At 60.6% G+C, this 24303-nt stretch overlaps 4 protein-coding genes across 12 annotated transcripts in view; 3 read left to right on the forward strand and 1 right to left on the reverse strand.

Moving 5' to 3' along the window:
- Nucleotides 1–225: 225 nt before the first annotated feature.
- UBA7 (ubiquitin like modifier activating enzyme 7) lies at nt 226–9094 on the forward strand. 4 transcript variants are annotated; one of them, XM_037049691.1, is made up of 25 exons: nt 226–415; nt 529–696; nt 781–949; nt 1045–1179; nt 1290–1396; nt 1707–1797; nt 1888–2017; nt 2205–2302; nt 2387–2533; nt 2925–3107; nt 3266–3373; nt 3530–3610; nt 3691–3846; nt 3940–4105; nt 4185–4393; nt 4482–4546; nt 4638–4818; nt 4891–4965; nt 5204–5375; nt 5862–5944; nt 6198–6290; nt 6383–6574; nt 8203–8295; nt 8369–8469; nt 8876–9094. In XM_037049691.1, exons 2-25 carry the CDS (start codon nt 641–643, stop codon nt 9003–9005), a joined length of 3021 nt encoding a protein of 1006 aa, XP_036905586.1. In that variant the 5' UTR covers nt 226–415; nt 529–640; the 3' UTR covers nt 9006–9094. The 4 variants fall into 4 exon arrangements, 3 of the variants coding, with proteins under 3 accessions (XP_036905586.1, XP_036905587.1, XP_036905588.1); XM_037049692.1 differs by lacking the exon at nt 226–415 and having other exon boundaries at nt 456–696; nt 8203–8241; XM_037049693.1 differs by lacking the exon at nt 226–415 and having other exon boundaries at nt 456–821.
- Nucleotides 9095–9258: 164 nt separating this feature from the next.
- INKA1 (inka box actin regulator 1) lies at nt 9259–11033 on the reverse strand. Its single transcript, XM_037049694.1, has 2 exons — nt 10814–11033; nt 9259–10088 (listed from the first exon to the last, which is right to left on the reverse strand). Exons 1-2 carry the CDS (start codon nt 11018–11020, stop codon nt 9300–9302), a joined length of 996 nt encoding a protein of 331 aa, XP_036905589.1. The 5' UTR covers nt 11021–11033; the 3' UTR covers nt 9259–9299.
- Nucleotides 11034–13747: 2714 nt separating this feature from the next.
- Nucleotides 13748–21157, forward strand: CDHR4 (cadherin related family member 4). 6 transcript variants are annotated; one of them, XM_037049699.1, is made up of 19 exons: nt 13749–13951; nt 14288–14478; nt 14600–14762; nt 14847–14929; nt 15445–15555; nt 16386–16489; nt 16657–16793; nt 17088–17265; nt 17351–17504; nt 17741–17834; nt 18063–18266; nt 18352–18491; nt 18719–18869; nt 18962–19182; nt 19417–19559; nt 20049–20105; nt 20207–20282; nt 20479–20509; nt 21012–21157. In XM_037049699.1, exons 1-19 carry the CDS (start codon nt 13903–13905, stop codon nt 21065–21067), a joined length of 2343 nt encoding a protein of 780 aa, XP_036905594.1. In that variant the 5' UTR covers nt 13749–13902; the 3' UTR covers nt 21068–21157. The 6 variants fall into 6 exon arrangements, with proteins under 6 accessions (XP_036905590.1, XP_036905593.1, XP_036905592.1 ...); XM_037049700.1 differs by having other exon boundaries at nt 20482–20509; XM_037049695.1 differs by having other exon boundaries at nt 13748–13951; nt 20479–21100.
- Nucleotides 21158–23467: 2310 nt separating this feature from the next.
- Nucleotides 23468–24303, forward strand: part of IP6K1 (inositol hexakisphosphate kinase 1) — a 39139-nt gene continuing 38303 nt past the window's right edge. The window contains exon 1 of the mRNA XM_037049711.1: nt 23468–23662. The gene's annotated coding sequence lies outside the window, so the exon portion shown is untranslated. The remainder of the gene's footprint in view (nt 23663–24303) is intronic.

The raw sequence follows: 24303 nt of genomic DNA on the forward strand, positions 1-24303 counted from the left end.
TGGCTGGCCACCTTGGACTGCCATCCCACTGTCTGTTCTGGGCTGGCAGCTGTGGGCAGGGAGGGGTCCTCATGCCCTGAGGAGAGAGCACAGGGCGCAGCAGGCGACCCCTGGGGTCTCTAAGTGTCTGCGTGGTTGGGGGGGGGTTGCGGGGAATTTCAGGACAGGGAATTCTCAGCATTCTGTGCGCAAGAAGCCCATTCAGGCAGGGGCACCTGAGAGGTTTGGGACATCTAGGGAGCCACAGGAAGTGACCTCATCCAGCCCCTATGGGTCCCTCTCACAGCCTGGCCCCTCCCTGTTCCCCCAGAGGCTGAATGGGCTGACGTCTGTCCCACCTGCCCCCGGGGCTGCCAGTCTCGCCTTGGCAGGGTGAGGCTGTTCAGCAAGGGCCAGAGGCAGGACAAGGAACCAGGTCAGAGTCTAGTTTCACTTTCAGTTTTGCTTTCCCTGAAATGACAGAGGAGCCCAGAAGAAAGCTCCTGGGCTTTCCTTGGCAGCGACCAGCAGCGTCTTTCACTCCCTCAGCCTTAGTGCCTGCTTGCACTGAGCTACCGCTGGGCACTGGCCTCTGCCCGCACCGCCTCCCCCAGAGACCCCCGTCATCACTACTGCCTGGTGTCCAGGACCAGGCCTCAGGATGGGTGTCCAGGACACCTCCAAGTCACTGGATGAGGAACTGTACTCGCGGCAGCTGTGAGGCCGGAGGTGGGGTGGGGAGTGGGGTGGCCCTCTGACCTCTGGTCTCCCATTGCCTGCCCTCCTGCTTTCCATCCGCAGGTATGTGCTGGGCTTGCCAGCCATGCAAAGGCTTCAGGAGGGTAAGGTCCTGCTGTCAGGCCTCCAGGGCCTGGGGGCTGAGGTGGCCAAAAACCTGGTCCTGATGGGCGTGGGCAGCCTCACTCTGCATGACCCCCATCCTGCCTGCTGGTCTGACCTGGCTGCCCAGGTGAGACCAGGGTGCCTGTGGGTTCGCAGACCAGGGTTGGGGCAGGGCCCAGGAGGCATCTCCTTGCTCAGACTGGACTGGGTCTCTCTCTCTAGTTTTTCCTCTCGGAGCAGGACTTGGGAAGGAGTAGGGCTGAAGCAACTCGAGAACTTGTGGCCAAGCTCAACGGAGCCGTCCAGGTCTGCGTCTGCGCAGGCGACATCACAGAGGAACTGCTGCAGGACTTCCAGGTTCCTTCCCAGCCCCACTTCCCAGGCCGGCCCAGCCCCCTCCTCCAGCCCTTGGCCGCAGGGTGGGCGGGGCGGTGGCTCTAGCCCTGCTGACTCTGCGGTCCACCCAGGCGGTGGTGCTGACCGCCTCGAGCCTGGAGGAGCAGCTGAAGGTGAACACCTTGTGCCGCAAGCACGGAGTCTGCTTTCTGGTGGCTGACACCCGGGGCCTTGTGGGGTGAGTGAGGCTGCCTGCCTAGCCTGCCTCATCACAGACAGCATCTGGTCCCAGAGTTGTCCCTGGGTCCGGGCTTGCCCGAGTGCCCCGCACCCAGCCCCAGGTCTACCGCAGCACCCCCTTCGATTCTGGACCTCAGCCCCACCCCTCGGCTTCCTCCACCCCAGCCCCCAGACATGCCCCAGTAACAGCCTCCAGCTCCACTCCCAAGCCTCTCCTAGCATTCCTTCCCGACTCTGGCTCCCTTGTGTCTCCCACCCTTTGCCCCTGAGCCCCTATCGCCCCCCCGCGCCCCGCCCCCCAACCACAGGCAGCTCTTCTGTGACTTTGGTGAGGACTTCACTGTTCAGGACCTTACAGAGGAAGAGCCCCAGGCAGCCACCATCCAGCACATCTCTCAGGTGGGCGCTTGGGTGTGGGTGGAAGACGGGCTGCAGGAGCCTGTGGAAGGCAGGTGCGGGCAGCTCTGAGCCCAGCCACCTCTTATCCAGGGCTCCCCTGGCATTCTGACTCTGAGAGAAGATGCCCACGACTTCCACGATGGGGACTTGGTGACGTTCTCTGGCATTGAGGGCATGGTCGAGCTCAACAGCTGTGCTCCCAGGCCCGTCCGCGTGCAGGGTGAGCCAGCCCCACTGCAGTTCCCGGCTCCCCTACTGGGGGCAGACGCGGCCTGGTCCTTGGGGACAGGTTCTCCCTCTGCCTTCCTCAGGGTGGGCCACGTCAAGGACACAGGCACAAGGCAGGACGGGGTGTGGGGAACCACTCAGGTTCAGAGGTCACACTAACTAGGCTGGATCTGCCCCAGAGGACGGGACCTTGGAGATTGGGGACACAACAACTTTCTCCTCTTACTCACGTGGTGGAGCTGTCACCAAGGTGAAGAGACCCAAGACAGTGAGGCATGTGAGTGCAAGGTGGGGGAACCTGGGAGACTTGAGGGGGCCCCCAGTGTTCTGGACCTGCCCCTGAGCCTGGTGCCCCCTGCAGGAGCCCCTGTATGCAGCCCTGCTCCAGCCTCGGGTGGTGACCCAGAATCTCCAGGAAGTTCACCGTGCCCACTGCCTGCACCAGGCCTTCCGTGCCCTGCATGAGTTCCAGCGCCTCAGTGGCCGCCCACCCCAGCCCTGGGACCCTGTGAGCGGCCGCCCTCTTTGCCCCTCTGTCTTATCAGGGTCTCAGCTGCTGAGAGGCAACGAACACCATCTCACAGATCCGAGCTTGAACCCCCGAGGGGCTTTCCCACTCATTTAAAGGAGTGCCGGGCCTGAGAGCCTGGGGACCCTTGCTGCCTCCTGCTCCCTCAGAGCCGGGCTTGGGGCTGCACCCATGCTGGTGAAGCCTCCAGGGCCTTTGTCTACCCTGGGTGTCCTCTGATGGGGCTGCACTGCCTGCCAACTGGGCCCCTGTCTGCCTTCCCACTCGGGTTTCTGCTTCCTTTTCTGTGGAACAGGATGGGTGCCTGGAGGGTTGGAGTGGGGAGTGGAGCTCTGGCTGGGTGCTGTGCCAACCGAGTTCTGCCCCACAGGCTGATGCAGAAAGGGTGGTGGGCCTGGCCCGGGGCCTGAAACCACTGAGGGGGACGAAGGGAGAGCCTTTGGAAGAGCCACTGGATGAGGCTCTCGTGCGGACCGTTGCCCTGAGCAGTGCCGGTGTGCTGAGCCCCATGGCAGCCGTGGTGGGTGCAGTGGCTGCCCAGGAAGTGCTGAAGGTGGGTGCAGGCACAGGTAGGGTGAGGCCGGGAGGGGTGCAGAGCTCACTGTCAGTGCCAGAGGGTGGCCCTGGCTGCTTCACCAACTTGGGTACAGCCCCCAGACCAGATCCGAGGGGCTAAGAGGTAGCAGCAGCTCCTAAGGTCCTGGCCTCTAGGCAGTCTCCAGGAAGTTCCTGCCCCTGGACCAGTGGCTGTATTTTGATGCCCTCGACTGCCTCCCGGATGATGAGCAGCTGCTTCCCAAGCCCGAGGACTGCAAACCGGTGAGAACCTGCGGTGGGTGCATGCCTTCTCCAGACTCAGGACTAGGGGAGAAGCAGGAGGAACAGTCCCAAGGTCCTGGCCTGGTAAACCCAGTGTAAGGGGGGACATGCAGCTCAGGCTAGCAGCCATCACAGACCTGTGCCCATGTTCCCTAGAGACACTGCCGCTATGATGGGCAAATTGCGGTGTTTGGGGCTGGTTTTCAGGAGAAGCTGAGCCGCCAACACTACCTCCTGGTGAGCTGTGTGGTGAAATTGGAAGCATTTGTGGGAGGGCCAGGCCTGGTCCTCTGGCTAAGGGCTGCTCCTGCTGGCAGGTGGGCGCTGGCGCTATCGGCTGCGAGCTGCTCAAAGGCTTTGCCCTCGTGGGCCTGGGGCTCCGGGGCAGAGGGGGTGTGACTGTGGCTGACATGGACCACGTGGAACGCTCCAACCTCAGCCGTCAGTTCCTCTTCAGGCCCGAGGACATTGGTGTGAGTGCCTGCCCCTCCCAACACCCCCTTGCCTGACTGTCCTTCTACAACGTGCCCGCCCCTCCACCCAGCATCTTCCTGCTTTCTTCTCAGAGGCCCAAGGCAGAAGTGGCTGCCGAGGCCACCTGCCACTTGAACTCAGACCTGCAGGTGAACCCACTCACCCACCCTCTGGATCCCTCTACAGAGCACATCTTTGGAGACAACTTCTTCTCCCACGTGGATGGTGTGGCTGCCGCCCTGGACAGTTTCCAGGCCCGTGAGTGCTCGACCTTGGAACTCAGACCCTTGTCCAAGGCTGTGCCAGCCCCCCTTCTAACCCTCTGTCCCCTTGCCAGGGCACTATGTGGCTGCTCGCTGCACCCACTATCTGAAGCCGCTGCTGGAGGCAGGCACGCAGGGCACCCAGGGCAGTGCCTCAGTGTTCATGCCGCTTGTGACTGAGGGCTACAGAGGGCCGGCCTCGGAGGCTGAAGCTTCTGAGGATGCCCCCTACCCTGTCTGCAGTGTGCGCCACTTCCCCAGCACAGCCAGGCACACCTTGCAGGTGGGGAGACCCCTGTCCCACACAGCTCAGTTCTCAGCTGCAGACCCGTTTCCCACCTGACACCTAATGGTTGCTTTCTCTTCAACAGTGGGCCCGGGATGAGTTCGAGGGGCTCTTCCGTCGCTCTGCTGAGACCATCAACTGCCACCGACAGTAAGGCCACCAACGGGAGTGGATGTGAGTCCAGGGCCCCTAGCAGTGAAGTCTTCAGGGCTTAGCCTCAAACTCCCCCCCCTCTACACAGGGCGCTCGCCTCCCTGGCAGATGGGAAACCAGAGCTGCTGCCCCTGCTCCAGGTGGCGGTGGGGGTCCTGAGACAGCGTCCGCGGAACTGGCGAGACTGCGTGCTGTGGGCCCTTGGCCACTGGCAACTGTGCTTCCACCAGGGCGTCAAGCGGCTGCTCAGGCACCACCCACCTGATGAAGTGCGTGGCTAGGGGTCTGAGGCTGAGGGCTCAGAGAGACCAGACTAAGTCTAGCAGCCTACGTTTCCTTAGGTGCTTGAGGATGGAACACGTTTCTGGTCGCGTCCCAGACAGTGTCCTCAGCCCTTGGAGTTTGACGCCAGTCAAGTGAGTGAGGTCCCGTGGGAGCCCTGAGGTGGCCATGTGGCCCCTGAGAGCAAAAGTGGGCCACCTCTGCCTTCTGCACAGATGCTGAGAGACAGGGGCACATTTGGGCCCGTGGGGGTGTCCACACGTGAGGCAGAGGCAGGCACTCAAACACATCCACAGCGGGCGGAGCCCGCACCCCGCGCGCCCATGCACGCTCACTCACCTGCTCACCGGCCCTGCCCTTGGTCTGACTCAGGACACGCACCTCCTCTACGTGCTGGCAGCCGCCAACCTGTACGCCCAGATGCACGGGCTTCTTGGCTCCCAGGACCAGCCGGCGCTCAGGGAAATGCTGCAGTCGCTGCTGCTGCCTGATCCCCAGTATCCGGACCCCATCTTTCCTAATGACCTGGCTTCCACAGAGCCAGGTAAGGCCCTGGCCCTGCCCACCCCCATGCTGCCACCCAAAAGTTCCACCCCACCCTCAGCCTGGGTAGAAGAACAAGGGGCCTGGGGGCCCTGCAGCCAGCTCACTGCCTCTCAGGCCCTCCGGCCTTGCTTTTGTCTCATCCTCTGGTCCCCCAGTAGGCCCTTTCCCTGCTGCCTATCCCACCCCCACCCCACCCCCATTCCCTTGGCAGGTGCTGAGCAAAACAAGCACAAGCCCTTGGGCCCTATGGCCCCCAGGTGAGGACAGAGTCACAGAGCATGCAGACACACACTTGTGCACAGATACCTACGGACACCGGGGACAGGGGGGCTGGAGCTGCTGAGCAGGAAACTGACGCCAGTCAGAGGTCTTCCTGAAAGTGGTAGAGACCTTGGGCTGAGCAGAGGCCGAGGAGAGGCCCCAGGTTCCAGGAAAGTGGAGGAGATGGGGGCTAAGGACTGTCCCCATGCCCCTTCCCTGACAGGCCCCGGGCAGATGGAGAGACTGCGTGAAGCCCTGGGAGACTGGAGCACGGGCTCCCCACTAGAGCCCCTGAGGTTTGAGAAGGTGGGAGCCCAAGCGGGGCTGGAGGGCCAGGCCAGGGAGATTGTGAGGGAAGGTCAAGAGCTGAGAAGGCAACTTTGAAGCCCCTTGGTCTGGCTCCTCCCAGCCGGACTCCAGAAGCAGCCAGTCTCCCCTCACCTGATAAGGGGGGAACGTGAGCGTCCACCAGACAGGCCCTGGGAAGATCTGTGCACACAGGTGGCCATGGCGAGGGGCGCAGGGCAGTGTTAACACTCCTGGGGCTTGAACCTCATAGGACGATGACAGCAACTTCCACATGGACTTTGTGACTGCGGCAGCAAGCCTTCGAGCTCAGAACTATGGGATTCCACCGGCCAACCGCACCCAGGTAACTCTGCCTCCTGGGACTCCAGTGTGGAGATGGGGGTCAGACACTGGCCCTACACCCTGGTCCCAAACCCAATCTCCTGTCCTTGGCAGAGCAAGCGAATCGTGGGTCAGATCATCCCGGCCATTGCCACTACCACAGCAGCTGTGGCGGGCTTGGTGGGCCTGGAACTCTTTAAGGTGGTGGGCGGGCCACGGCCCCTCAGTGCCTTTCGCCACAGCTATCTGCACCTGGCTGAAAACCACTTCAGCCGCTACCTGCCCTGGGCCCCAGCCACCCAGAAGGTGAGCCCTGACACCCCACCCATACCCAGCCCGGGTTTTCCCTGAGTCTTTCCAAACAGGCCCTACTCTGGCTTCTGGCTTGCACCAAGACCCAGATTCTGGGGGAGTACTTAAGACTCCTGTCAGCCCCCTTCCCGCAGCTGTGAAGCCAGGCTGGGGCCTGTCAGACACAGGAAGCAGCCGTCAGCCACCCGACGCCCAGCCCTCTGCCGCCCTGGGTCTGGGGGAGCTGCAGCTTTAACTTATTATCGAGCCAGACATCCCCCATGGCCTCCTCCTTCCCAGGAGTGCCCCTGGGGAGGAGCTGAAGGGGCTGGGGGACTCAGGCCCTAGCCCAGCACAGAACCTAACATCGCCTGCCTGCCTGCCTGCCTGCCTGTGTGGCGTGGGGACTTGGCCTGCCCTATCCAAACTGAATTCAAGGGTGCCGAGCTCCCTGTTGCCTCCGGGGTGGGGTCTGCAGCCCTAGGTGGGGGGGGGGGTTGTTTGTGTCATAGATGTGAGTGTGCGGGGGCCTGGGCATCCATGGCCACCCCTGGCTCTGCGCTGTGTGGCCATGGAGGGGGCCATGCTTGCACATCTGGGCACCAGATGGGAGTGCAGGGCTCTTCTTCAGTGTGGGATCTCATGGGTGTGCATGTGAGCACATGTGTGGATGTTCCTAGGCTTGTGCGCGTGAGTTCCTCCGAGTACAGGGCTGCGGATGGCCCTGGCAGCATGCCCAGGCTCTGCAGTAGTTAGCATTTCCTTGGGGCACAGAAGAAGGGGTGGAAAGAATGTCCTCACCAGGGGAGGAGGGAGAGGTCATGGGCTAGCACTGGGCTTTTGCTGAGTAGCCCTGGGGTCCCCGAGGGCACAGCATACAGAGCCCCTTTGTGAGGGGCCCTGCCCCGAGTTAGCACATAGGCTGCCTTTGTCCATGGTGGAGGGGGCAGGGAGGACCCCCCTCCCCCCCATCGCACCTCTGATCTTGTCTCAGCTCAACCCCACTGTATTTTCTGGGAGGGTTGGCATGACCTCATGTCCTGGTCCCTGGCTGCCTGCCACCCTTCTGCCCTCAGTTCTGGGCACCAGAACCCTGAGGCTCTTGACATAGGGTAGGAAAGAAGGGACAGGAAGAGGATGCCTCTGGGGACTGTGTCCCTGCTGGGGTCTCAAGGCTAGCGAGTTCCCACTGGTCACTGTGTCTCGCCCCTTTGTGCCCATGAGCAGTCAAGGCTCTGGCGGTACCGGACAAGGGGACAGGATGTACTCCCCCTTTCCCAGCTCCCAGTCTTGCATTTGAGGAATAAGCTGCTTTACTGGAGACTTCAGCGCAGGGGCCCTGCTCCCACTTCCTCAGGAAGCACCGCCCTCCCCCCCAGCCTACATACAACCAGCCCGTGTGATGGATTGCCTGCTTCCCTGTGTGGGGGCCCCATAGCCCCATTTCCTGTGCTGGCCCCAGCATGGGCGGGAGGGTGCGGAGACTCTGGGCCCAGATCCCGCCTTCCGTCCCCACCCCCTGGCTCCCGCTTCCTGCCTTTAGTCCAGCTCCTCCTCCAGGAAAGGGGCCGTCAGCTGCCGATGACTGGGGGAGGGGGAGGGTACATGTGGGAAGCTTCTCACTTCTTCTCACCACCCCCCAGTTCCATCACCTGAGCTGGACCTGTTGGGAACGCCTGAAGGTGACTGCTGGGCAGCCGGAGAGGACCCTAAAGTCACTCCTGGACCATCTCCAGGTGTGCCTTGCTCCCCCCACGGCCAGGCCTGGCCCAACCTGGCCCAGCTGGCATCTGACCTGTCTCTCTCTAGGAACAACACGGGCTGAGGGTGAAGATGCTGCTGCAAGACAAGGCCGTGCTCTACTCGGCAGGATGGGCTCCCGGACAGCAGGCCCGGTGCCTGCCCCTCAGGTGAGCCCACACCTGGCTTCAGCCAGGCCCTGTTCTGTCACTGGAGGTTGGAGGTGGGGGACCAGAAGCCTTTCCTCTTCCAACCCCATTCAGGCCCCTCACACCTGACCGGAGCTTTCTTTCACCAAATGGAGTCAGCAAATGGGCTGGGGGTGGGGTGAGGGCCCAGAGCCTGAGGAGGGCCCCCCCCTTCATAGCCCACTCCCAGGGGACCAGCAGCTTCCTGCCTCCTGCCCGCCCAGCCAGCCGCTCTGAAAATAGTTTCAGATGTTTCCTGTCTTAAGTTGCTCCTGCTCCTGGCTCAGGCTCCTTGTGGCCCATTAGCACCCCCTAGTCCATGGTCACTCTATGTCTGCCACTGCTCAACTCCCCAATCTCCCCCCATCCTGACCCCGCACGCCACCAGGGTGACAGAATGGGTGGAGCAGAAGACAGGCTGGGTGCCTAGGCCTTGGCAGCGGGTGCTGGTACTGACACTCAGCTGTGAGGGCGAGGAAGACGACACCACCTTCCCACCCCTGCACTATGAGCTGTGACAAAGCGGCAGCCCCACTACCTCTGTAGAGCTCTGCATCCCAAGCCCACAGTAGGTGCTCAATAAATGCTTGTTGAAGGAAGGCGTAAATGGAGAGGCTGGATGATGGAACGCTGGGTAGTAATATACATGGGATGTGACAAGGGCACGCAGGGACCCCTGGAGGGAGGGAAAAGACTCTTCAGATTTGCCTGCCTGGGCTGTGCCTCCCAGGACTGGGACTGCCTCCCAGAGACCCAGGCGGACGGAATCAGTCCAGAGAAAGGCCTTTATTGTCCCGGGCTGGAGGGAAGGGTCAGAGGTAGCTGACAACATCATTACAGATGATGGGCTGGCGGCTGCGGCAGCTCATGAGGGCTGCAAAGCGCGAGACATCCGCAGGCAGTTCGGGTTCTGCACGAGGTGGGCACGACAGTCGCTTTCCCGCCATGGCTGCCCTTCGGGCCCTGGCCAGCTGGCGCCGCAGCTGCTCAGAGAGGCCAAGCAGGAACTGGGGGGGCCGGGCACGGGCACGTGGCCCACCCCCATTGTCCCCCTCACCTGCTGCCTCGGGCAGCTCCATCCAGTTGTGCACCAAGTCAGCGAAGCAGTTGTCCCCCAGGACCAGGGGTTGGCGACTTCGACCTCTGCTCAGCAGGGCTGCTGTCCAGTCCTCGGCCTCCAAGCCCCGCCAATGCTCCAGGCAGGCATCTGGGGTGGACTTGGGCCGAGGTCGGTGGGCAGGTGGAGCACCAGCCACAGAAGCTCTGCTGGACAAGGGGATGCCACTGGCTGAGAGGTGCTGTCTGTGGGGGCGCCATGCTGGGGGTGCTGGAGGTACAGGCAGCTCTTCCTCTCTCCATGTGCTGCCTGACACCTCAGAAAAGCCAGAGTCCCAGTCTGAGGTATGCTCCCTGGGGCCCTCCAAGGCTACACCTCTGTCTCTTGTCACCACACCTTCCTCCTCCTCTTCCTCCACACAGCAGACGGAGTCCTCTTCCAAGGCATCCGAGGCCCTGGGCCTGTGGTGGGCACCTGGGCCGTGTTTGGGGCGTGGTGGAAGGGGACCAGGCATTGGGGGTGAGCCTGTGTCCCGGCCACAGGGCTGAGGAGGGAGAGAGGGCAGAAGTCAGAGGGGCAGTGCTTGTCACTCCTGCGGGCCTGGGCGGCAAGGCCTCTAGTGAGCGCAGGCTACGGGGGCGCTGGCACACGAAGCTCGTGTGGCTCCCATAAGTCGACCTGGTGGCAGTCTGGCAGGCTGCAGCACGCAGCGTTGGGCAAGTCGGCACCCGTCACCAAGGCCCAGGGCTGCAGGCAGGGTTGCCGGCCCAAATCGGGAAGTAGGTCCTGCTCAGGGTTGGGGGTGGGGGGGTGGGGGGGTGGAGCATCCCGTGCTTTTTGAGGGATTCAGCTCCCCAAACCCCACATTGTCTTTCATCTTCCAGAGAAGGATAGAGCACTTGCCAGGTGCAGGGTAGAGGAAGGAGGTGCAGGCCAGCCTGGCATAGGGGGCATCCACAGCAGCACCAGCACCTCTTTAGCCCCTCGAAGGCCACTGTTACACCCCAAAAGAAGTTTCTCCCACCCCCTCCCTCCCCTTCCCTCAGCAGGCCAGGCAGCAAGGCCAGCTGGGCGGCTGTTACTTGATGCCCGGCACAGCTCCTAACCGTCCGAAACCCGACGCGGGCCATCTGGGCCATCTGGGCCGCTCCACCCCCATCCCGCCTAGAATGAGCACTCGGGACAGCCCCCTACCCGAGTGTCTTTCGGCTGATGGCAGGCGAACACCCCACACACGTCCTTAAGAGTCACACCGATCCCAAGTCTCACCAATTCCCAGCGGAGCTGGCCCAGGAAGCTGTCAAGTCGAGTGCTGTGCATGCCCCTGCCGGAGCCCCCGCCAGGCCTGCCAGTGCCTCTGAAAACTCCAGCGGGAGCGGCGCGGAGAGGGCCGGGCGGCCCGGCCAGCGGAGCCTTCACCCTCTGCTTAGCGCAGGGACTCCTCGCGCTCCGTAGCTCCTGCAGCCGCCCCAACATCTGGCACCCGCGCCCCGCCCCTGGCGCCGCGGCCAATGGGGCGGGGCGGGGTTGAAGTGGCCCCGCCTCTCGGGCCGGGCTGGGGGCCGAGCCCCACGCCCACTCCCCACTTAGATCCGGCTCTGTGCAGAGGGGCGGGACTGCTGCTAGAAGGCCGGTCCGTCCCCGGACTCCCGGACGCCGCAGCGGTGGAGTTGACTCCGGTTTGCTTCGTGACCCAGAACAAGTCGCTTCCTCACAGTAGCCTCAATTTCCCCATTTTTATCGGGACAGAGGGACCTGCGGTCCCTCCTTCAGGGGCCCCTTGAGCGCTCGGCTTCCCCGGAGGCGCCCTTGTGCGGGCAGTGAGCCCCTAGTCGCCGGTCCTCAGGGTCCAACCCACTGGACCCGCTCCTGGAGCGGGCCTTGACAATCCCTGGAAATGGTGGGGCGGCCCAGCCCCCTCGGAGGACTCCGAGAACGCGGGACATCTAACTTCAACCAAGCCTCGCCATCCCGCGTCTGACCGAAGCTACGCCGGGCCGCCCTCTAGTGGGGAGCGCGCGGCTAGCGGCGATTCCTGCGGTGACATCTGCATTCTCTCTCCGGCCGAAAGCCACCTGCCCGATGAGAGCGAATGCAGGGGAATTAGCGCGGGCGCTCTCTAGCGGGAAGGGTCAGAGCCTGTTCTGCCCCCAGGGGCTCCGTGATAACAGGCCACGTTCAAGGATACTGTCTACCTGGAGATAGAGCGGTCGGTAGATAGAAAAATACCGGTGACGAGTAAGAGAACAGCTTGGAAGAGGAGCCTCGCAGATGAAGTGGCATTCTGTATGGGATCTGGACTAGCCCCCACGAAGAGATCAGAAGGCACATTCAAGGCAGAGGAATCAGCCCGTTAAAGGCCCTGAGAGGACAGGAGGTGGACAGAGTTTGACATAAAGAAGGCCCAAGTTGCCCTGGCCGGTGTGGCCCGGTGGGTTGGAGCATCAGCTTTGTGTGATGGAAAGGTTACAGGTTCCATTCCCCGACCGCCTGGGTGGGGCAACCTATGCTTTTTTCTCTCATGGACGTTTCTCTCTCCTTTCCTCTCTGAAAGCAATGAAAATGTCTATGAAGGTGGTAGTTGGGGGAGTGAAGAGGTCAGCAAAACTAGGCTCCTGGCAGCGTGAGAAATACAAGGTCTTGGTTGTTCTTGGTGTGGTGGGGAGCGCTGAGGGCTTTTGAGCAGGAATGACCTGGGCTGGCTCCTGCTTACGGTATACCAGCTGCTCTGGGAGAGCCACTCTGTAATCGAAACGTAGGCTCCTGACCTCATCCAGCACAGGAAGGGAGGGTCTGGTCCCCGGGGGGGGGGGGCTGATGCACAAAAGGGAACCACTTTAGGGTATGTTTTGGAGCTCAAATCAAGCCTTGCTGATGACTGAATATGAGTAGGGAAAGACAGCGTCAAGCATGACTCCTAGATTTCCTGCCCGATCCATCTGGCTGGATGGGATTGTCGTGAATTGATGCAGGAAAGACGAGAAGAGAGGGTTTGGCGTTGGAAAATCAAATGATCATTTGTGGACGTGTGACCCTTGAGCCGTCTGTTAGACATCCAAGGGACGATGCTGGGGGGCGGGGGTCAGCCACTGGGTGTGTGACTCTCGAGTTTGGGAGAGAAATCAGCACTGAGTGCTTGGACCTGGGGGACAGAACAAGTGGGTGGTACTTGAGGCCATGTGTCCAGATGTGATGGCAAAGGTGAGTTCTGCAGTCAGGACTGAGCCCTGGGACACCCCACCCAGTGGAGTTAGGGAAAATGAAAGAGAACCAGCAAAGGAAGCGAGCAGGAACAGCCAGGGAGCAGGGGGAAATAGAGAGTGGACCCTTAGGAGCTATGAGGAGCAAGCATCGTATGCTGCCAAGGAGGTGAGACCGGAGAAAGAACTCCCGAGGACCCCAACCAGGGCAACTCCATGAAAGTAGAGATGAGTTTGACTTAATGAGCAGGAGTGAGAGGTAAGGAACTGGAGAGAGAAAATGTATACAGCTTTTCAAAAGAGGTTTTATTTCTTTTCAGAGAGAGGGAAAGGGAGGGAGAAAGAGGAGAGGAACATTGGTGTGGGAGAGACACATCCATTGGTTGCCTCTCACACTCCCCCAGCTAGGGACTTGGCCCTCAACCCAGGCATGTGCACTGACAGGGAATCAAACCGACAGTTTCAGTTCACAGACCTGTCCTCAATCCATTGAGCCACACCAGCCAGAGCTAGACAGCTTTTTAAAAATGGACATGTAAATACAACAAATGGATAACTCTCAAAGGTACAGCTCAATAAATATTAAAACCTGTAGACACCTGTGCCACTATCATGCAGATGAAGCTATAGAGTATCCCCAGCCATTCCTGGAGGCCACTTTGATCTCCCCTGAGACGACCACTGTTTGGTTTCTGCCACCGTGGGTTCCTTTTGCCTGATGCAACTTCCAAGAGATTGAAGGAGGGCAGATCAGGAGGGCAGATGACGTTCAAACGGGGGCTGGCAGTCGGAGTTCAGACTCTGTGGGGTGGCAAGTGTCCTGGGGACTGTCTTGCTTTGTCTCCAAGGACTGCATGACCTCGACTTCCCTGAGTCTCAGTTTCCCCATCTGAAGCCCAACCCTTCTCCCCTCATATCTCCTTTGGGCTGTAGAAATAAAAGGGGGAGTTCCCTGCGAGCATTGAAAAACTGGGGTTTTACAGGTGTCTGGAGGCCTGTGTGGAGTCTAGAGCTTGGTCACTGGGAACGGGTGCGGCTGCAGTCTGCGAGGCTTGGGAGTCCCGCCCACCCTGTGTGTTTGAGCAGCTCACCTGGCAACAGTTGGGCCTGACAGTCTGCTTTTCCAGTCTCCTCTGCCACCCGTATCTTTAGGACACTATGGTGCTGTTCAGGCCCGTGGCACTGCTTCTTGCTCTGGTTGTCTCTGGTGAGGAGCTGGTGGGTGGGGGAACCCCAGTTCTCACCACCACCCCACCACCCCAAACTCCGTAGTGGAGCGAAGACCTGATTTTTCTCAGATAAGCTATTGTGGAGGGAAGGGGCTGGGGGAGAGACAGGAAAGAGCAAATATCTGGAGCCCTGACCCTCGTTCCTCTCTTGGCTTCTTCTTCAATGGAGTCCTCGCTCCCAGTCTGTGAAATGAGCTGACCTATGGCTGGATGTGGGGGGAAAGGAGGGGCCCTGTGGCAGACAGGCGAAACCACCCTCGTGTGTGTGGTTCCCTGTGCGCAGGGCCCCCAGCCTGATCGTCTCTTCCTCACAGACCTCCACTGCCTGCCCTGGTCCATAAGTATCTCTGAGAGACAGGGGCCCAGCACTGCCCTTCAGTCCTTCTCCTTGAACTGCTCTTCACACATGCCCACCTTGAAGTTGCTGCACGTTCGGCCCCCCACTACCTTTTTCAACACACTCAGCCTCAGCATAACCATGTGGCAGGGGGTCTATATGGGAAAGGTAGGGACATAGGCACAGCTGGGGACTGGGGGTACAAGAGCAGACCCTGAATTCACAAAGCCAGAGGGGTACAGGGGGAGAGGAGAACCTAGGCCCCATCTGGCACTGCTCCTTGCCACAGCTGACCTTGAACAACTTGACCTGGCTGGACACCCTGGCCGGGAGCCACTATGAGCTACAGCTACAGGTCACATGTGGCACCCTCGTGATGGAAGGACCACTCTCCGTTGATGTGCAGTGGGACCCTGACCGTATCCAATGTGCTGCCCGATTCGCCAGCCCAGGTGAGACCAGGGGCAGCAGGCAGGGGTGGGCGGGAATGGCCTGAACAGAGCTTCCCTGACCTCCCCTTTGGCCATCTGGGGAAGTCATCCAGGTGCTGGAAACCATCACACCTGGGGCCAGACTGTACACTTTGCTGCTCCCAGACCTAGGACTCCAGGGAGCCCAGGTGAGCCCAGCGCATAGGCAGTGTCGGGGCGGGGTGCAGAGGGCGGCAGAATGGAGGGGGCACGGGGAGGTCGAGCCCAGGCCCTGCCTGGCCAGGGGCATCCTGCCGAGGGACCCTTTCGTGTGCACGCAGAAGAGCCTCTGCCTGATACACGGTTTTGGAGAGAGCCACTGAGGTCCCCCACCCTTCAGTGACGTGGCTGTTCCCACGGGAACCTCTCTGGCTGAGTTCTCTCAAGTTCTCCTGCATGTTCTGAATTCTCCTGGAAAATCCTGTGTCACTTTTATAATGCAAAAACAAAATGTAGTTTTAAAAAAAAGCAAATGGTTTAAAAGTAGAAAGGATTAGGATCAGGGCCAAGGGCCAGGGTTTGCCCTAGCTAGGGTAAGTGTCAGTGCCCAGGTTGGGAGTGGTGGGTGTGGGCCGGTACCTACTGAGCGGTTGGGGATTGTGGCAGGGGTGCTCTGGGCACTGGGGCTGGGGGGATGGGTCCTCAAGCATCTCTGTCCTGTCAGATAAACATCACCAGCGCCCAGGACCCCCCACACTTCCCTGGGCCTTTCTCCATCAATGGGCAGGGCTGGCTGCAGGCACCACCCCAGGGCCTCAAAGGCCAGGCTCCAAAGGTAGGTATGACTCAAGACTGGGGGTATCCATAGATTGGGCATACAGTGGGCGGAGCCGCCACCTCCTGGAGTTTGCTTGTTCCTGGCCTCCTGGGTCCTCTCCATGATACTGCCTCTCCCAGACGCCACCCACACCTGCATCTCCTGCCCCGCGTCGGTTCAGTGCTGGGCTCTGATTCCAGAAAGAAGAGAGATCCTTGGCTCTGGGAGCTCATGGTGCTTGGAACAGAAAGGAGAGCATTCAGAGCAGTCACATAGGAAGGGGAAGTTCTGAGTAAAGTGGCTAGTGCAGTCTTAACGAGGCTAGAGAAGTTTTTTCTTTAAAAATTCTACTTCTTGGCCCTGACTAGTGTGGCTCAGTGGATTGAGTGCTGACCTGTGAACTGAGAGGTCACCAGTTCAATCCCCAGTCAAGACACATGCCTGGGTTGCAGGCCAAGTCCCCAGTGTGTGTGTGTGGGGGGGCGGCGCACAAGAGGCAACCACATATTAGTGTAACTCTCCCTCTTTTTCTCCCTTCTAAAAGTAAATAAATACAATCTTTTAAAATTAAAAAAAAAAATTCCACACCTTAGTGACTGGCTCTTAGCAATTCTAAGGTGGTAAGTCACATACTGAATGACTCACATATTACTCTTGGGGGCTGTTTGCATCCTAATAGAAGGATTAATGGCCCCAGCATGGGCCTCAGAGGAGTACATGGCAGCAGGATGACATGTCTGGGCAAGGGGTGAGCGTTGGAGCTCTCTGTGGAGGTCCTGGAGGGGGTCTGGGCGCAGACAAACCTGTAGAGGCCCCCGTGGTTCCCTTCCTGTTCTGTGTGCACCCAGACCTTCCAGCTTCAGATCCTGGTGACCTTGGGAGCAAGCCGGAGCTGCCGAGGGGTGCTCACAGTGAAGGTTTTGTCTGTTCCTTCCAGCCGGGTCTCCTTCCTGTAAGGCTCCCCTGCCTTGGGACAGAGGGGTGGCAGGAGTGGGTTAAGGTGGGCTGCTGAGTGTTCCAGCTAGCTCAGGTATGAGGGAAGTCCCAGAGAAGGGGCCCTCGGCCCGAGATGGGGGTGGAGAGCAGGATCCCGTGGAGCTGGTGCCCCTTTTGGTTTAGGGAGCAGAACCGGAACATCACCATCCCTGAGGACCTGGCGCCTGGGAGTAAGGTGGTTCAGGTTCAGGCCCGGGGCTTGGATGTGCGCTATGAAATCCTCTCTCCAGTGCCCTGCCCGCTCTTCTCCATCGGACCCGGTGAGGGGGATGCCATGAGGGGCGTGGAGGGGTAGAAATACCTCTGTGAGTGGTCCAGAGGTTATTTGCACTACCTTTCATGCCTTCCTGAGAAAAGAGGCTGGAGCTGAGGCAGAAACTGGGGCGAGGTTGCCTCTGGTGGCCCAGCCGTGGAGTGGGCAACTCTGGTGACCAGGCGCAGTGCCCTCCGGGCCCAGGGAGTGTTGTGGGAGGTTGGGGCCACCCCCCCACCCCCCGCACTGAGCTGGGGGCAGGGCTGAACTCTGCACCCCCAACCCCTCCCACCCCGCCCAGCGGATGGCGTGATTCGGACCACTGGGCCCCTACACTTAGCCCCAGGCGCGGCAGTCACTGTACTGCAGGTGAAGGCCTTCGAGCGGCTTCTGCCCTGGGCCAGTGTCCAGCTGGATCTCACCCTGAATGTGACTCCGGTCAACCGTTGGCCCCCGCGCTGCCACCCAGCGCTTCTAGTGTGAGTACACCTGAGCCTCAGAGGCCACTGGGATGCCAGCCACAGCTTTCCCTGGCCCCGACTCCCGCCCGCCCTCTGCTCCCAGGACTCAAGTCCCGGAGACTGTGCCTGTGGGCACTGTGCTGAGGACCTTCACTTGTGCTGACCCGGACTCTCCTGCCTCCACCCTTGACTACAAGCTGCGGCTTCACGGCCCTCCTGGGCTGTCCAGCCTCTGCCTTAGCGACAGGGATCTGAAGGTGCCCAGTGCCGGGCCCCAGGCCTGCGAGTAGGGTGCTTGCAGCAGGAGGGGGCAAGGGTCTGTGAGAGCTGGACCAGGGTGAAGGAGATGGTGGTGCAGCCTGCCCGCTTTGCAGTCTGGAAAACACGGGGCCGGGGGCAGCTCTCTGTGGAGGCCCTGGCCTGGGGCAGCCCAGTGTGGCTCAAGGCTCCCCAAGGCCATGGCTGGGCCTCACTCTCTGGCCCCACTGGCCAGGTGAATGCCACACTGGACTGTGATGTTCCTGGGGCCTGCCTTCAGCTCACAGCCTCCATCCTGGTGTTCGATGGTGGTCAGCCCCTGATGACCAGTGAGTGACCATATCCAGGTCTGGACATTCCTGACAGGGCTGTTCTGTTCCCTTCCCCCATTCTCAGGACAGGGTCATGTCTCCTCCCTCAAACCCCAAAAGGGCTCTTTGTGTGCATGTCGGACCCCTACCAGACCCTCTCCCCTCCCACCAGACCTTCTCCCTCCTCAGCCCCTGGGGCAGGGCTGGGCACCCCAGCCAGCTTCCTGACTGCCTAATGGCCTCTAGCCGAGGTGCCAGTGCTGGTGATGGTGACACCCGTCAACGAGTTCTCCCCAGCCTGTGCTCCACGTGTGTTCCGGGTTCGCGAGGATGCAGGGCCCCGCACCCTGCTGGGCTCTGTGGTGGGCACGGACATGGATTACCCACGCGACAACGTAGAGTACTCCAGCTCAGGCGGGTCTGCCGCCTTCAGCGTGGACCGCCGCAGTGGTAGTGCCAGCCCCGCCCCCGCTGGGGCGTGCGGGTGGGGCCGGAGCTGACTCCGCAGGCTGGGCTACCTTGGTTTCTGTTCCAGGAGAGGTTCGCCTCCTGGGGCCTTTGGACTACGAGCAGCAGAGGCTGCACAGGCTCGCTGTCCTGGTGACCGACCAGAGCAGAGACCCAGACTCCGTCCAACATCGTACCGGCTCCTGCACCGTGACCATCGAGGTCGAGGTGATTGAGCCCCAAGGCCTTGGGGAGAATTGGAAAGAATTCAGGTCTCCTTCTCGCATTCCGATTTTTCCCTCTGTGCCTCAGTTTCTTCTGACAGTTGGCTGGAGGGGGCGGAGCCTCAGGTGGGAAGCTCTGTGGCCTGTTGCCTGACTCCTAGGCTCCAGTTGTGGTGGGAGGGGGCTGAGGGGCTGTCTTGGGGACTGAGTGACCTGGCTACCTTCCTACAGGATGTGAATGACCATGCTCCCGAGTGTGAGCCCCCGTTTCAGGAACTCACCATCCACACCTCCCCAGGCCGTAGCTTGGAGGTGACCAAGGTGTCATGTCGGGTCCCTCAGGAGCCACAGCGCCTGGCCTTCTCCTACAGCATTGTGGGAGGTGAGGCCCTGGTGGGGGGGGGGCGGGCAGGCTGTGGGGGAGGGGCAGGCCAGGCCAGCAACAGTCCCCTTCTTCTGCCACTCTGCTCTCAGGGAACAGTCAGAGCCGATTCATTCTGCAAGGGGCCATCCTGGTGCACAGCGACGTCATGTTGGGGCCCCCCTGGCCAGAGCAGCCCCACACTTACGAGCTCCTGATCCGTGTAGCCGACGCAGGCCCCTCCATCCCCCACCTCAGCACCACAGCTACCATCATTGTGCATCTGGTCCCCTGGAGGGCCAGCACAGAGGCCACCAGCACCCACAGAGCCACAGTGAGGGGGGTCCTTGGGCTCTTCAGGGGTGGGGAGAGAGGCTCTCAGAGGGTAAGGAGACCCAGTTTTCCAGGTGGACGGTGGCAGAAGGCACTCTGGAGGGAACCGTTGAGTGCAGAGAGCAATACGGGAGAACAAATCTGGGGTTGGGGGCCACTGCCTTGGAGGGGTTTGCAGGCTGGATGATCAGGGCTCCTTGGCAGGTCAGGGGTGAGGCTGTGGCCCCCATTTCAGGTGCCTTCGACGAGGATGCCCCTGCTTGTGACGGACACAGAGGCTTTCTGGCAGCCGGAGCCCTGGTTTGTGGTGGCACTGACAGTGACCAGTGTCCTTCTCCTCCTGGCTCTGGGCTGGCTCCTCGGCAGGCTCCGCCGGGGGTAGGGCGCCTGCCCCATGTGCCCTGCCTCCCCCAGCCCCCTCCTGGGCCACTCCCGTGAGAGGCGGTTTTGGCCACAATTTGATAGCAGAGAGCAGACAAACCGATAATAAACAGTGCTGCCCTCCCGCTGGAGGTTGTCCGGTGGAGGCAGAGAGACGCTGAAGGTCGCTGTCTCCGCCGTAGGCAGAGCCCAGTCTTGGGAAGGGATGGGTGTGGGCGAGGCCCAGGGCTTCCGGCTGGGTGTGTGGCACATTGGGCATTTACCCTCTTCCTTTCCCCTGCCCTCCACTTGAAACCTGACTGACCCCTAAGACTCTGAGCTTCCTGTGGACACAGGGCTAAACCCAGGAATCGGGGGGGGTGGCAACGTGGACGCTGTAGACCGACACTGGCTCTCTACAGGACAAAGGGGTAGATGAATGGCGCAGGTCCCTGCAGCCAGCCGCTGTGCTGCCCTCATGCTTGGTCCCTCCTCCTGACATTTTAGGTTGGCCCAGGGGCTACAGACACCGAGCAAACCAGCCCAGGCTCTGCTACTGAACAGGTCAGACTTCTTCGCATACCTCTATGCCTGGAAGGCCATCATTCAAACTCAGGCTGGGGCCCAGAGCCTCATTCTGTACTCACGCTCCTGCTTCGCTCCAGTATCCAGGGAACAGAGGGGTCCACTGAGGCACTGAGGACGGAGACACGGCGGGCACCCAGCAGCAGCAGGGGCCTCGTATGTCAGCCCTCCATCTTGTGTGGGGGGGGGGCACTGAGCCTGCTCTAGAGTACTCCCCCGCCAACCCCCCCTCCCCTACGGAGGGCTATCCCTGTGAGGGTGCCCACCCAGTACCACGAGGATACAGAGGGCAAGTGGGCTTCTGACCCCGTGGACGGGGTTCACCTCATTGTGCCCTCTCATTTCCCCTCAGCAGCATTTTGATGGCAGAGCACAGGACTCCCGTGAGTCCCCCTCCTCCCAGACCACTTCCCACCCGGACCCACTTTCCCTCCTCTCCCCGTCTCAGGGTCTCCTACCACCAAGCACCCACTATCTGATGTACTCTTTCCCCGAATGGGGTGGGTTCTCACTCCCGCTCACCTTCCAGACAGTGCTTGTCAAACACCTGTGGGGCCAGGAAATGACTCAGAGCCACTCTGGTTCCTGCCCTCGGGAGCAGGGGGAACGGTGGTGAGGGAGAGGCCCCCAGATACTCCATTGTCACCAATGAAGTATGGCAGAGTAATCTGGCTCTGGGTTTAGGGGGGCTGGTGTCCAGTTTTGCAGAATCAAGGATATGCTTCCTGTGCATTTGAGCCAGACCTCACAGGATTCTCTGAGAAAGGAGGGAAGGGACGGGTTGGATTAAGCAGAAGGGTCCTGGGACATCTCCTACCCTTAGGTGAGGGAGGTGGCGCTGCTGAGACCAGCAGCGCCCCCTCCCCACTGCCCGTCTGAGCTCAGGCACAGGCAGAGATTACCTGTTCAGCACTCTCACTGGAGCCCGGCGCTGGCTCTGAGGCCAAGAAGTTTCTTCGCTATGTGGGAATCTCTCCACGTCGTCATGGGCTGTGCCTTCAAGCTGACTCAATAATAAACAAAATTGCAAACAGGAAAGCCCCAGCCTCGCAACCCACATGTGGGAGAAGCTCTGCGATCTGTGCTTCCTTGTTTCCCCTTGGAGAACTCCCTACCTAGTGGGAACGCTCTAGGCAGTAGTATGGTTATTTTTTCCAAAAGATTTTCTTTATCTTTAGAGAGAAGGAAAGGAGGGAGAAAGGAGAGAAACTTCGATGTGAGGGAGAGACATCATGGGCTGCTCCTTGCATGCCCCCAACCGGGGACCTGGTCCAAAACCCAGGCATGTGCCCAGACTGGCCACCTTTCAGTTTGTGGGAGGGCGCCCAACCCACTGAGCCACGCCAGGCAGGGCGGGGAAGGGTATTTTTAAGAAGGCACTGTGCGGTGCTCTGGCTGACCGAGATCGGTGCTCTGCAGAGGTAAGGACCTGTTGGTTTCGTTAGGACTGCAGGGGCCTGTTCCCTCAAAGGCCACCTGCTCCGGCTGGTGGAGAGGGTCCAGCAGCTTCCTTTTCCCACCAAGACGAGGACATTGTTGTGGCAGTTTGCCCACTGTGGGTGGAGGTTTTCCTAGGAAGGGTCTGGAGTGTTGCACTGAGGGGTGGGTTGGTGCACACCGGAGAATTCTGTGACATGGATGTCCACAGAGGCGTGGCGCTCAGCCCTCCCCCAGCTGGTTGAAGGCGGCCCTCTTCTGAGGGGCCAGCCCCATGTCTTCCTGGTGTTTCCTCTGGTTCCTTGGCGCTCAGCCCTCCCCTGGCTAAACGAAGCTGCTGCACATAGCCAGGTGGGCAGAGGCCGCTGGGTGCCGGGCCGGCCAACTTTCCCTGCCCATCAGGTTGCAGGGTACTGCCAGCCATCCAAGAGGAACTGCTGTCTGGTGGAGGCTATCTTATTATTTTGTAAGTTTATTGATTTTAGGGAGAGAGTGACCTCAAATTATTGTGCCACCTGTTAATGCATTCATCGGTTGATTTTTGTGTGTTTCCTCACCTGGGATCGAACCTGCAACCTTGGTGTATCAGGACGTTGCTCTAACTGACTCAGTACTCAGCCAGGGCTGGTGGAGGCTGTCTTTTCCGTGGTATCCCCAAGTTCTCTCAATCTTCTCCCCCTCCCAAGTCTGTGGGCCTGAATCCTGTCAGGGGTCTGGAAGAATCTCCTTTCCCGAGCCAGTTAGGAAGTCCCAGGCCAGGGCAGAAGCTGAGCGAGCCAGCCCCTTCTGCAGGAACAACCCACTTCTCCGTGCTCCCACTGAAGTGAGGGTGTTAGAGCTGGCCTTGGGGCCAGAAACGAGAGCAGGCTGCTCCTGCGGGTGGTTGTAGGCAGACTTTTCCTGAGCACGTACCCTGCTCTAAGGGTTCATTAAATCTTCATCTCTAAAGAGCCAGGCTGTTATCCCCACTGTACAGATGTGGCAACCAAGGCTCAAAAGTCACCGTGCCAGCTGGTCCTGACACTGGATGTGGGTGCAGACTGTGTGACTTCATCTGGCCTCCTAACCCTGGAGCCAAGCCCAGGGGTAGCACTCTGAATGGCAGGCCCCGGATAACAGCCTTCCCAGGACTCATGGTCGCCCTCAGAGACCCATCATGACAGTCCAGGGCAAAATATATTGTCATAGGAACCCAAGACAAGCTACTTTAGGATGGCAAAAGAAAGTGCCCGCTGTGTGCCAGGGGTTGTGCTGGGAACTGAACTGTAGACAGAAGGACAAACGTGGGCAACGGGCCAGGGGCCGCTGGGGACAGCACAGAAGGCTGTACTTCAGGACTGATGAGGGGCAAAGCTGGGAAAGCCTCTGGAAAGAGGGCATTAAACCCTGGAGCCAGCAGGAGGAGGTACAAGATCCGGTGCCTCCACTTCCAGAGGTGGCGTGACCTTGGTCCTGTTTCCCCCCCTCTGCGCCTCAGTTTCCTCATCAGTGAACTGGGGACAGCAACCCCTCCCTACCCGGGTGGGGAACAAAAGTTAAAAAGCAAACAGCACACAGTAAGCAGTCCCTAAGTGTGCGCACGAGTGAGTAGGGAGACGCTGCTCGGATCGCACCGGAGTCTCTCACAACGAGAGGCCAAGGGCGCTTCGGCCTCGGAGTCATCCGCAAAAGCTCTGCCGCCCGCAGCTCACCGAACCGCACGCATGCGCCAATCAGTGCCGTCACAGTCACGTGTCAAAGCGCTCAGCCCCGGCCTTCGGAGGTTGGCTTTGATTGACAAGCAGATCTACCTGTCATAGAAAAGTACTCCCTAGGCGTCAGGTAAAGAGGTTGTTAATTGGAGACAGTCTCGTTCGGGGGCGGTTCTTTGCCGCCCTGGTTACTATGACGCCCGGCCCCCGCCCCCTCGGCTAGCCGCCATCTTGTTGTTGATCCTACCCAGTGGGCAGCGCCAGGAGCTGGACCGAGCGGCCACTGCGGGGTCGCTGCTGCGGGGCTCATCCACCTGCCCCACCTGCCAGGGGCGGGCCGAATCCTGGAGGCCCAGGGGGCCCAGCTCCCGTGGGGAGCCGTGGGCGCCCGCTGCCCGGTCCGGGCCGGTGAGTGACAGCACCCGGGCGGGTGGACCGGCCTGACGGCCGCGGGGCGGGCGGCGGCGGGTGCCGGGTTGGAGCGGATGCGCGCAGGGCTGGGACATCCCTAGAGCATCACTTGAACATCGCTCGAGTGTCCTGATCGGCTGCCCGTGGAGCCTCCCGGATGCTGGCGCCGGGACCGCGGGGACGACGACGGGGTGGAGGGCTGAGAGTCCCGCGCCCGAAGGACAGCCCGCTGGATAGCGGGAAAGTATTTTCTCTGACCGAAGCCCTGGGCTCCGCTGGTCCGCAGCACTGATCCATGCCCAGTGCCAGCCTGATACTCTCCGGGGTGTTGTGTTGCTCTCGGATGAGGAATATCCGGACCTCATTCTTAGATGTCCCTCCTGCGAGTGCTTTTCAGACGGCTTGAGACTGAGACTAGACGAAACAGGCGAAAGCCGCGGGAGACAGGCGTGCCTGTGTGATTCTGGGGAGCGAAGGCCCTCGGCCCGTCACCTGCCTCCGCTCCTCGGAGTTCACCGTTTGCTTCTTCCTTAATATAGGCCTGGTGAAATCTCCGTGAAGCCTGAATATTTTGGGACATAATTTCTTCGGTTCTCTACCACCACTTTTTGGAGTTGTGCTAAGGTCCTCCTCTTTTT

The sequence above is a fragment of the Sturnira hondurensis genome, unplaced genomic scaffold, assembly GCF_014824575.4.
Source record: "Sturnira hondurensis isolate 20B ecotype Veracruz unplaced genomic scaffold, ASM1482457v3 Scaffold0006496, whole genome shotgun sequence".
NCBI classification, from domain to species: domain Eukaryota; kingdom Metazoa; phylum Chordata; class Mammalia; order Chiroptera; family Phyllostomidae; genus Sturnira; species Sturnira hondurensis.